Source organism: Atheta coriaria, unplaced genomic scaffold (genome assembly GCF_025399875.1).
Source record: "Atheta coriaria isolate IRGN ID8LTWV9N9 unplaced genomic scaffold, Caltech_Dcor_3.1 hic_scaffold_1_pilon, whole genome shotgun sequence".
NCBI lineage: Eukaryota > Metazoa > Arthropoda > Insecta > Coleoptera > Staphylinidae > Dalotia > Dalotia coriaria.
Genome location: NW_027045443.1, coordinates 3,799,024 through 3,811,485, shown reverse-complemented (window position 1 = coordinate 3,811,485; position 12,462 = coordinate 3,799,024). Strand labels below are relative to the sequence as shown.

General features: G+C 41.2%; 2 protein-coding genes across 3 annotated transcripts; both read right to left on the bottom strand.

The window, feature by feature from the left end:
- Nucleotides 1-1,992: 1,992 nt before the first annotated feature.
- LOC135794957 (Golgi to ER traffic protein 4 homolog) lies at nucleotides 1,993-4,187 on the bottom strand. The gene is made up of 4 exons (XM_065306476.1): nucleotides 3,870-4,187; nucleotides 3,728-3,806; nucleotides 3,079-3,282; nucleotides 1,993-3,015 (listed from the first exon to the last, which is right to left on the bottom strand). The coding sequence occupies exons 1-4, from the start codon at nucleotides 3,983-3,985 to the stop codon at nucleotides 2,440-2,442; spliced, it is 975 nt and encodes a 324-aa protein (XP_065162548.1). The 5' UTR covers nucleotides 3,986-4,187; the 3' UTR covers nucleotides 1,993-2,439.
- A 500-nt stretch (nucleotides 4,188-4,687) lies between these two features.
- Nucleotides 4,688-12,223, bottom strand: LOC135794950 (casein kinase I-like). 2 transcript variants are annotated; one of them, XM_065306461.1, is made up of 8 exons: nucleotides 11,736-12,223; nucleotides 11,443-11,553; nucleotides 11,025-11,360; nucleotides 8,537-8,739; nucleotides 8,305-8,464; nucleotides 7,919-8,077; nucleotides 7,745-7,856; nucleotides 4,688-5,072 (listed from the first exon to the last, which is right to left on the bottom strand). In XM_065306461.1, the coding sequence occupies exons 1-8, from the start codon at nucleotides 11,809-11,811 to the stop codon at nucleotides 5,012-5,014; spliced, it is 1,218 nt and encodes a 405-aa protein (XP_065162533.1). In that variant the 5' UTR covers nucleotides 11,812-12,223; the 3' UTR covers nucleotides 4,688-5,011. The 2 variants fall into 2 exon arrangements, with proteins under 2 accessions (XP_065162533.1, XP_065162526.1); XM_065306454.1 differs by lacking the exon at nucleotides 4,688-5,072 and adding an exon at nucleotides 5,299-7,311.
- Between the last annotated feature and the right edge of the window lie 239 nt (nucleotides 12,224-12,462).

Here is a 12,462-nt window from a genome sequence, read left to right as displayed (position 1 = left end):
CGCTTTGTATGACGTCCGCTTATTATGACGTGTTTGTCAATTCCCTTCGATGTCATTATAACCGGACTCTACTGTACATAAGTATTTGTTTAACGTTGTTAAGCACTCGATTGCTGAAACGCTCGGTACACTCGCTCTCAATCAATCTCGTGAGTAAAGCCCCGTTTAGCCACTTGATGCTTAATATAAATTATAGCCTGAGTGTAACTCCGATTTATAAGCTACTAGCTTTAACCAACCCGCGGCTTCGCTCGCGAATATCTAAAATAATGAAGTTGCTTCCGTACGCGTCTGTAGTCACAGAAGAAGTAACAATGAAGTAGTATGGCGGGAAGTTTAAAATAGCTGAAAGTATAGCCTATGGCAGTATAGTGTACAGTCTCCATAGTGTAGTCAATTGGATTTGATGTTGACGTAGCTGTTGGTAATACAGTGTGATAATACAGTGTGATGGTACTATAGTACTTAGATTTGAGCTTCATTGCTGGAATGCTAGATGGCGTTAAAGTAGTCAAATAGCCAGATGCAGAGGTATTATTAGCTAAACAATTTCTTTATTTTATTTAAAAAATAATTTTTTTTATTAAATAAAAAGTAGTCTATAACCATTCGGGGACCACTAAGAATATGTGTACAAATTTTCATGATGATCGGCTAAGTAGTTTTTGCGTGAAAGTGTAACAAACATCAAGACTTTCGCATTTATAATATTAGTAGGGATATTATTGTAAAATTTAATCAAAATCCATTCAGTAGTTATATAGGGGAGCGTTGGACAAAATGGACTCCTTAAGAGAAAATGCTTTAATATTCCGTTTTTTTAATTGTTTTTGTTTTGTTTTTAGTCCATTATCAAGTATTTGGTCTTAATTTTCTATTAAAAAATAAAAAAGTTGAGAAAAGTTGGGCAAAATGGAGCCCCCAAAAAACTAAATATTTCCTTAACTCAATTTTCTTGTGATCTAATACATTTCTTATAATGTAATTTTTTTTATCATTTCTATAATACAAAAATTTTGCAAACCACTGGTTTAAAATAATCGCTGGTTTTTACAGACTAGGCAGTCCATTTTACCTACCAAATACTTTTTTTGTAAAAAAATTTGGGGGCCCATTCTCTCCCACGTTCCTCTATATGCGCCACAAATTGCAACACTGTAGCTCATCTGTTGTATACTGCTGATATTAATCGATAAAATGTAATGCAATTAATTTAATCGAAATTAATAAAAGAAAAATGCCAAGCCTCGCGCAAAAAAGAGCTGACTGAAAAAAGCGTTTTTCTAAGGGGTTTAGACACAAAAAGTACTTTACTCACGGGGCGGAGCTTGCGCCTGAGCATTAAACACTCTCAATCAATCTCGCGACTAAAACCGCCGTTTAGCCACTTGATACTTAATATACTATTATACTCGTACACAACGAAAACCGACAAGCGTGTAAATTTTGTAACGAAATATTCAGATATGTAGGTGTAATACAATAAACATAATGTAGAGAGAAGAATTGAATGATCACAATTTCAATTTTCTACATTTGCTACATACAAATACCCGGCCAATCAAACACAGTTTGGACGCATGTTTAAATCCATATGAAAAAATCATCGTGCGTAAATCATAAAATGTACGTTATCTTCAATTTCAACCCCCGGGAAGTTGTAGACTACATTCGAAGCTCTCCGCAATGGCAAGTGGCGAAAGTTTTAAAAATATTATTTAATAATATGAAAAGTAAAACTATAAAACACTCATACACCATCGCAATTCCACAAAAAATTTGTTTAAACTCTCTAAGAAATGCTGGTATTTCGACTACGTTTTTTCTGGTCGTGCAGAAACGCGTTGAAGTTCTGTCCCAGCTTGTCGTAGTCGCAATGGGCTATGCTTGTGCAACTCTTTAGGCAGCGGATCACCTGTCAGCGAGAAGTTCCCCTGCCGGAACAAGCATAGATCGCCTTGGGCCTGACGGGGTAATCGAAGAGTCTTGTAACAATATTCATTTGTTTATTGCCCATACTGATTAAATTGAAATTAGTTTATACCAAACAGAATGGCTTAAACAGTCACGCACGTTTGACGCGTTGAAATACGTCGCCCTGACGTTCGTCCCTACGATCGCATATTAACATAAAAGCAACACATTATGTACATAACATTAAAGTACTAATAAAGAATGACAAATTTATTTGGATCGTCTTTGAATGACGCTTTTGCACCTATGAAAAAATCATTCACGTCCGTATTTTGAACAATCGTTTAAACTTCCGTTGTTTTTAGTTTGGATGTATGAAAATGGCTAAATACTTCGTCTGTGAATCGTGTGTTCGTGTGAAAACCGAAAAGTAAGCATTGGACCGCACCCAATGTTAATTATTTAGTCGGCGACATCGCCCATGGTGAAATAGATTATGTGTAAAGTGTGTAGATGACGCGGCGGCTAATCCAGCTCGGCGGTCTCAACGGGTCTCCTACTGGAGGAGGCCGAGGGCCTAAACGACGCGCCCGCCTCATCGTCGCTGTCGTCATCAAGGCCACCAAGGAACGACTGCAAAAAATTGCCGAAGAAATGATTGCTGTGTTGTGGCGGCGGCTTCACATCGAAGAAAATCTGTCCGATCTTATCGAGGTACTGCTTGTAGCAGGGGTCGCGCTTAATAGACACCTCGTATTGCTGGCAGAGCACGACAAACGTAGCCAGCTTCTTGCTTTCAATAGCCTTCAACAGAAACCACAAAAAGTTCAACAGCGGCAGTAGGTACGGGGGCCCGCTGCGTTTTATGCCAGGATGAGCCGCTGTGTACGAGGCGAAGGTCAGGTTCGCGGTGCGTTCATTACGCATGCACAAGAACTGGAAAACGGTCTGTGCGATGAATAGGTCCACTTCACTGCCGTAGCCTTGCGTCATCTGGAACTCTATCAACAGCTTAGCACACCCTTGTCCATCCTTCGAGTGCAGATAATGATAGCGCGCTTGGTGATAATTTTTCTCGTTCCAATATATTTGGGCTACATTCTGAAATGGGACAATGTGTGGGTGTCAGAATCGAAAAATGATGTCGGCGATTTTTTTTATTACCTGATGTAATTGTGGATGACCCTGCAATGCATTTGCAGACGACCAACGAATTGCGTTTCCTAGGAAAGTATCACGTTCGGGTGTGTTCGTGCTTATCTTGGCAAATATCGAGCACAGTTTCGGTATCCACGTCTTGTAGTCTTTGTTGTTAGCCTGAGTTAGGACTTGCACCAAGAGAATTCCTAAATCTGCCCCACTGATGTGCTAAAAACATATTTAATTAATTCTCTATAGATATGGTCACATTAAAGAATGTACAAATATTAAGGAATTATGTTGATTTTTCATTATTAACATAAATTATAAATTTAAAAACAGATTTGAGGAAGACCCAGTACAAAGGACAATAACTGCAGCATCCCTTCGCCACAATGCGGCTATATCCCACATGCAATTCTCTTAAATTTAGCCCACCTTTACAAGATCATTAGCACACAATGCAACAAGATGTTATCTCATCTTAGCAGTAAAATGCTATTTTGGTAATATTTTTTACATCAAATGTAATTATAATAAATGATTTCCATTAAAAAAAACATCACAACATGTGCAAGTTTTAAACTGATAACATTAGTATGCTTGTGCATATGCTTGAACATGCATGCTTGACGTGTATACATCCCTTTAAAAGCATTCAAGCGGGGCACACCTGATCGTGGTCTAGAAATAATATCGCGCCGTTGTAGAGCATATCCATCAGCTCGGTGAACTTCTCTTGGCTGAGATACCTGTAAAAGCCTGTACGGTCAGTGGTTGTCAATACAGCGCGCGTTCGCTGAAACAAGACTCACCGAAAATACATCGTCCGATACATCTGATGCGCCTCGTAGTACTTGCCGTTTTTCACCGAGTTCTCAAGCTTCTCCAGGACGCGCGAGACGCCACGTGCGTTCGCCTGTGATGCCATCGCACTGGGGTGACGGAGCTAAATATCTTTACTCGGCTTGTTGGGGTACTCACTGTGCACGTAAATCTCAGTGCCGTGTCACTAACAATTTGGTTGACGCATTTGTATCACGACCGCTGCTCAGCAACTACCCACATCACCGAGACGTTCGCACGCAACTGCTCAAAACAACCATAACGAGTGATGTCTCGCGGTCCCACTACTTCTGCGCACTTCCCAGGCATGGCGCACGCGCAATAATTCTGCAGGAATTGGAATACGAACAGTGCGCCACACAAAACGAACTTACGCGAGGCGTCAGTCCTGTTGGAGTAGGATTTTTAAAAGTTTACGTCGTGTAGCCGCGTTACACAGGAGTTGTAGTTATTAAGTAATAGTACCATAGTCTCCTTGGTAATATTGTGCCCAAACTAATACATGACTGATTTTAATTTTGTTCATGTAATATATATATATATATTAATATCAATTTTTAAATTACGTGTTACGTTACAAATTATATTTATATTTTCGACATGTTTCGCATCTTCATCTTCAATGTTCTTCAAAATTAAAGATTCCAATTAGACGAAATATGTGGAAAATAAAATTTGTAACTCAACACGGAATTTTAAACTAGAAATTAATAATACAGAGACAACAATTAAAATTTATATTTATCGTTTCCCCGCCGAACTAAATACAGACAAATTTCATGACAAGAACTGTAAATAAAGTTTTATTGTGTATATGTAATTGTAAATAGCGTATAAAGTTTTACATAAATTGTTTTTGAAACATAGATATAAATTCGACGCGTTATTCCGCGTTGCCTTAGGCACAAAATTTCATCGTTTCAAAAACGCAATAGAGTCTAGTCCCTCGTGAATTAGAGAACTACAGAAAAAAATACAGGGGCAAAAGAGGTAGTATGAACAAACAAGGTTGTAAAGGTGGTAACAAGCGCACACTCAAAAAGTGCATCCAATCCTAAAACAAAATAACATGGATGGTGTTTGCTGGGAGCTTTGGGAACATCAGGAAAGTTCAAATACGAATTGATTCGCATGTGTCAGTTATCTCAGCCACGTCGGGAGCAGGGTCTTTGCTAAAAAATAACAAATATTAGTAAATTTGTTTAGAACAAGATGAGACGGTTACTGCAGCCACTGAATGAGATGGTTAGGTGTTGTACATTTTGTTGAAGAATACGGTAGACATTGAACAGGTAGTTAAAATACATGTAAATCAGTTGCTTGCAAAGAAAGAAACACAAATAACGACGAACATTCGAAATAAAATAAAACAGAATATGGATGGTTTGAGACGTAGTGTGTGTAGTGATTTCCTGGAACATCCAGTATATTTATTTTTATATAAATTTAAAAGTACATTACATACTATATTTACAAAAAGAAATAAAATTAAATTGCCTTCTTTTATGAGTGATCCATGCGTGATGCATGCGCACGAACTGTCGCTCACATCGACAATGAGATTATGCCACGCACGCCGCACATTCACACGAATCCCATATTTCACATTCGCATCTTACATTAACGAACCCGGGTGCGAAATAAATGGAACACCAGTTATTTTGCCACGAACCAAAGTCACAACAATACAAAAACCGTTGCAAGTTCATTTACTGGTAGGTCGCGCGCGGGCGGCTAAAATTTAGACAGTCTTCGTAGCATCTGGACCTGGACTTGCCTCCGACTACTATCGTTTACAAAATACAATTAAAACATAAGTAACCTGCTATAGCCTACCCTAGGCTTAATGATAATGATATCCTCGCCGATCGGCGAGTGTCAAAATAATAAATAGTGGCCCGTTTATGTTGCACCCTTTTTGAAATTTGTGTGTTCTGTTTTTTACATTCCTTTTAGTTTTTAGCGTTTAGTAATTAAATTTTCGTTTCAATATACCTAGAACAATAATGTATAGTAATTTATCAATTAAAGTAATAATTATGCTCTCGTCCAGTGATTGCTTTAAAGTTTCAAGTGCTGCGTTAAAAAAATGTTGATACAAAAATGATTTTGATGCCTTGTAAAACGACAGTTTGTCTCACAAATGTTGTGTCATCTCAGTCAATTGTCAAGTTTCATTTTCCCATTTGTTTTCAATTTCGATTTACGCGATTCGATCAGTTTGCAACTGGCTTTTGTTTGAAACTTTCTTTTAGGAACCTATGCGATTTGAGAATAAATTAAAAGCAATTTTTTATATGAACACCAAGAGTTAACGTTAAGTAAGTCTGTAGTTTAACAAGTATTAATTAACCATATGCAACCAACCAATCAGTTAACGTATCGTTTATGCGTATTCAACTAAAACATTTCATATACTAGAGTGTAGTCCCTAACTAGTCTTCCATTACTTCTTATTAATCGTTAGTTTAGTCAGTGATCACGAGTATTGGATTGGCGCCGCCTCCTGGTCGACGAGGACGGGCGCAAGCCGTATTTACGACATCAATGAACGTAACGTCGCGGCGAAGATCAACTCAAGTTTATAAACGCAGTCGAAAAAGACACTGTACATGTAGTTCAATTTGATACATTCAACTTTAATACTAAATAATTCAATTATCACTAATAAGTTCACGAAACGCAATTCGAACATATTACAAAACGTGTTCATCTTGGAAGTCGGGGTAGCGCGCCGACGTTTCTCGAGTGTAAGTCATTTTCAAACAGCTTTCGATATTTTATCAACAACAAAAAAAGGAAAAACGAAATTAAAAACATTCTTGCATGTTCCAAAAACATGCTGCACATGTTATCACAACGCCAGTGTTGCGCACCGCCGCTACGATTCCAAATCATCTTTACAGTTTTTTGATATTTTAGCAACAAAAAGACACAAACCAAAAATTAAAGACACGTCGCCGTAGTGAATCGCCACTCGCGTGCATTGTGCATGCCCAGAAAACACGAGTAAGAAAAAAAAACCACGACTACCTAAGTAAATTTGTTCACAAACACCAGTACACGTGGGGGGAAATACTCCGCCCACCTCTCAAATCACTCGAGTCAATGCAGTATCGCAGTTTGGCGCTAGCTAGCATACTAAACGTAAAATTGGTGGCGCTTCCCGTCCGTGGTCTCACATTCAACGCTTACAGATTGCACGCTAATATTAATGTATGTGTGTATAAAGTGTGGCAGCTCCCCCGCCGCACCATCCCCAGAGGTGGCCAGGCGGCAGGCAGGTGGTGAGGGCAGCGCGGCGACTACTTTTTGAGCCGCGCGGGCGTCTCCTTCGACGTGCTGCCGCGTCTAGGCGGGCCTGGCTGACCCGCCGTCTGGCTGGGCGGCGCCATTGCCACTCCGGAGGCGCTTCCAAAACAAATAAACATCATACATAGGTCTCCCATTTGCCCACACCGCGATGCACACGCGAAATATGTTGCCACGGGGGCGCGCGCGGATGAAACAATCGTACGAAACAATCAAAAAACAAACAATAGCCGAACCAAAATTAAAAAGGCACGAGCGAGCGAAAAGCCAGGCGCAACGCAACGTTAACATAAAATTGTAAAAATACAAATAAAGTCTACGCCCGCGGACGTGGCGAGCGCGCTGACGAGACGATGCTCGCACCGGATAACTTCCGGCATCTGAGACCGTGGTGTGTTGTGGTTGTTGCATTGGTGATGATGGGTGTGTCGCATTGACGGGCGATTGCGGTTTAAGTTAGCAGCGATAGCAGGCGGTGTTTGCTTGGATCGCACGTCGAATTACATACATAACGAACAGAAATGCAACTCACTTGGCCTGCTTCGAATTGGAGAGGTCGGAGGTGGACGCGTTCGGCGCCCCCTGCTGCACTCCGCGCAAACGCATCGAGATGCGGCGGTCGTAACTCTCAAACAGGCGCGTATCTGCAAAGGGATGGTAAAATGACAAACGTGACGTTCATAATCCAGTGAACTATTCAACATACTGCTGTTGGTGATGACTTCGTCAGAGGGACTGGGCACAGCCGCATTGTTAGACAGCAAACCTTCGCGCTCATGAGGTGTTCGACGTGCTCGGGTCTGAGGAGCAGAGGGCCGCGAGCCTGAGCGGCCGCCTTCCTCCCCGTGGCCACTCCTAGATACTCCTAAAACGTATACAGCATAATTAAACACCAAACACAAGCAAAAAGTAGGAAAAATCTTGTAGATGTCAGTAGTAAATGATAATGATTTTGGCGTCGTTCCGGCAGTGGAGCAATCATGACTTCTTTAGCATGCATGCGTGAGCTCATATCTTATTCAAAAAGAGATTATTGCATGAGTTCGCATATAAAAGAGTGAACCTACAGTGACGTGTACGGGGGGTACTTACCAAACTTCAGCATGTTCCAGTCAAACACGTAGTCGTACGTGAAACCCTGTCGGTGAAACAGCGTCCGGAAGAGTTGCCGCAGATAACTATAGTCAGGTCGTTCTTCGAACCGTAACTGTCTACAATATGTTAAGTATGTAGGGAATTCAGCCGGGTAGCCCTAAAAGCGCACACACCATTAGCACACAATTACAGTCAAATTAATCATGCCTCCTATAAGTTGCATCCTTACTTTACACAGATCCTCGATAGGGGTCGACATCTTCTTTTCGGAAATCCGTTCATACTTCTGTCGTTTGGTCGCAGCTTTCAAGCCCTGCCAGGGTAAGGAGCCCCGATTGAAATACATAAGTACGTATCCTAACGATTCGAGGTCGTCGCGGCGCGACTGTTCTATGCCTAAATGTGTGTTAATGCTAGCGTAACGGGCAGTGCCTAAAACAAACAAACAAATCAACAGTGGTTTTTAAATAGTGGGATACAAGACAACAACGCTGGTATTCCATCGATTTCAGCAGGAAATGACGTGATAACGTGAATAACGCAAATATGTGATTTTGTTCTTATGAAAGTAAATATCCATTGATGTAATCTGCTTCAGAAGTTTTGTTACAAACTTCGATATTTGATATTAAAAAAGTTACAGTACACAAAGCATATTGCTGTTTATATTGAGAGTCAACATGTATTATCAAACTCAAATCAATGCAATTGTACATACGAACGATTAAATTTTTGCTTTTCGTGCCAAATTATAGTAAATAATTAGATATTTGTTTTCCAAATAACTTCACTAAACTCGGTTTTTTGTAAATTCATGCATGATATTCAAACCAATAATGAAATTGCTGTAAGCCAATGGAGTTCCAACAAAGTTCATTATGTTCATAAACACAATGAAGCTTTAAAGTTGCGTCGTCTACAGAGTGCGTACATGAAGAGCTTTTCAAAAAGCATTCGTTATTAGAGGTTTAAATGATTAAGGTTGCAAAATGAACTTAAAATACATTTTTAAACAGTTTTGCCTGTAACCATTTGGAAATATTCCGCAAATGTTTTGGCAATTTTCGTAGATTGACTAAAAAAACAGCAAATTTTTATTTTCTCATGCGGATTTTAAGATTATCTACTGAACATAATCTAATCCGCAAAATTGACTTACTCAATGTCTTTTTTATACATACAAACAATTGCCATAAATTCAATATCGGAATTTAGAAATATGCGTGCGCAGATAAGTTTATGCGCACATTTATAAGCGAAGCCGAATTATATTTACATTCCTATTGTCCAGGAATTGGTGATTGAAGTGTTTCACATTACTGAACAATTTGTCATATGATTAAACTGATATTCGTTAAGCCTCATATCTAACTATAATTGCGCAACATGATACACGAAACAACTTCAAGCAACAAATTTTTAACCAAAATATCAAACTCAAAGAAACAATTTTATCAATGAAGTGTTTTTGGAAATGCTGGCTTTTCCGAAATCAAACCGTAATTGATCGTCTCAATTACGCATGTGTTGTTATAACAACGGTAAACAAACAAAGCATTCATTATCATAATACCATTCACGAGGCTATAACTCGCAGGATAATTGTTTATGATAACTATAAGTGAATATTCTAATTTATAATATTCGAAACAAAACCGCAATCAGCTGAATAAATCGCGTAGCAATCAAACCTGTCATTGTTTATAAATAAAATTGGTAATCAATGACACAGCCGGCTTTATTATAATATGCAATCTGATCTAGGAATAACAACCCGAACGACGATGTGCATATGTACTAGTTTGCAGAAGTGTGGATATTCGTCACACCGCGATGACACACTCTTCGTCGAAGCGGTCGACGCAAATGCGCCCCCGACGAAAATGAAATTGGAATTAAATCGCGGCTGGCGCGCATGGCCTAGTTGATCACATTTACGGAAACTGAACTTCAAACAACGCGCGGTACGATGCGTTCATTTCAAAGCGCGCACATTGCGGGCGGCGGCAATAGGACCGTAAAAACAAAACGCTGGTCGCGCGCTAAAGAACGACGGACTAATTGCATTTCGCAAGGCGCGCACGGTATAATACCGCGCGCGCGCAACAGCTATCGAAGAAATCCAGCAATAAAAGAAGAAAAGTGGATCGCGTGCGGACCATCGTAAAAAACGCTACGCTGTCGCTTGAAAAATGAAAGTGCAGCCTACTAAAAAAAATTCATACAGCCGCGCAAAACAAAACATCCACTGGCAGCCTAACCCAGTCTAGAGAATCCACTCTCGACACAGCTAGTTAAGTAAACAAACACGATATGAACAAAATAAACAACTAATTAAAACACCACCGAGTGTCATTGTTTTGAAAACGTTACAGCACTAGGTCGCCAGAATCAAAAGGCGTTTACGCTTGCCCTTTCAAAGGGTATTCCGACTTTGAAGTCTGCATTGGCATCATGTCACGGACAGACGCAACGGAAAAAACAGCAACTCTATACCCTCTACCGATGCAATCACGTTGCTCATTGTGCACCTCGCGCTCACGTTTCGTGACAACAACAACAACATGAGCGCGTCGAACAAACAATCGCCTGATAAAATTGATAGAATTCGAGGCCCGCATTTAGCAACTAATTATGCAGAAGCTTATCGGACGCAACGGGAATGTCACCGTGACAAGGCTGACGATAACATATTCACGAAAAGATTGCTTACTCACCGGTTAGGTTCTTGTTTTCTCTGTAGGGTATGTGCTGGTGTGTTCGCCCATCGCGGTATTTTTTGGCAAGGCCAAAGTCGATGATGTACACCAGGTTGCCCTTCTTGCCAAGCCCCATCAGGAAGTTGTCGGGCTTGATGTCACGGTGAATGAAACTGCGCGAATGGATAAAGTCAGTGCGCGAGATGAGTTGGTCAGCAAGCAGTAGCACCGTCTTAAGAGAGAAGCGGCGCGAGCAGAAGTTGAAAAGGTCCTCAAGTGATGGGCCCAACAACTCCATCACCATCACGTTGTAATCGCCCTCAGAACCACACCACTTGATTTGTGGGATGCCAACTACAAGTTAACAGAAAAAGTCGGTTAGGATTTCAACACACATAATTCACACAAAAATTGGACCAATGCTTATAATATTTACCTCCTCCTTGCATCATTTTGTAGAATTTTGACTCAATGTGTAGCTGAGGATGCCTGGTCTGAATGCATTCTAATTTGATGGCGACCTCCTCTCCAGTAGAGATGTTGGTGCCTGAAAAATTGCAAATCAGTACAAAAAAAACATCGTCGTTAATCGCACGCGACAAAAGGCCACGCGCTATGTTTCAATGGATCCGCAGGAAAAGTGTGTTTTCCGCGTGCGGAGTGCGAACACGCAGGGATGCGCGCACACACACTGACACACACACGGGCGGAGTGAGAACAATAACATACCTAGGTAAATGTCTCCGAAAGAGCCGGAGCCAATCTTGCGCCCGAGGCGATACTTGTTGCCGACACGCAGTTCCATCTTGGCACGAGCTTCCTCGATGGCGGCGGGCGGGCTGGCGGCGGAACGACAAAATGCGACGCGAGCACGAAGTGCAGTGCACTACACACGGGCGGCCATATTATAATCAGCCAGCGCTCGCGCGCGCGTGTAGATGTGTATGGGTCTGTGATTGTGTGCGATCGCCGTACGTGTGTCACCACCGGAGTGCAATCCTTCAAGACGCGCTACGGCGATGAACTCCGCGCAGCGGCGATGAAATGTGGCGGATGTAAATGGCCGAATGTTTGATCTGGGTATGTGCGAGCTGTGTAGCGCTGATACTGTGCACTGTTTCACGGAGGCGACACACACAAACGTGAACGCAGCGAGGTGCTACGACTGCGACATCGCTCGGACTCGACTCACACTCGACTGACTGGCCGTGCCTGCCAGTGTCAAGTCCGAACGTCAAAGACATCCGGTGCGCGAACGCCAACGGACTCGCACGAATCCGCTCGACCCGAAGGTTATTTATCAACAAAGAAAGTAATGATAATCACAAGGCGTTATTTATACATCACTCTGCGACAATTAATTAGTAAACTTGGATTGTTACCAGGGAAGCTGATAGTCCGATCGGATTTCCCGTACAAAAATGCTTGCATGCTAGAATAAACATGATAAGATATG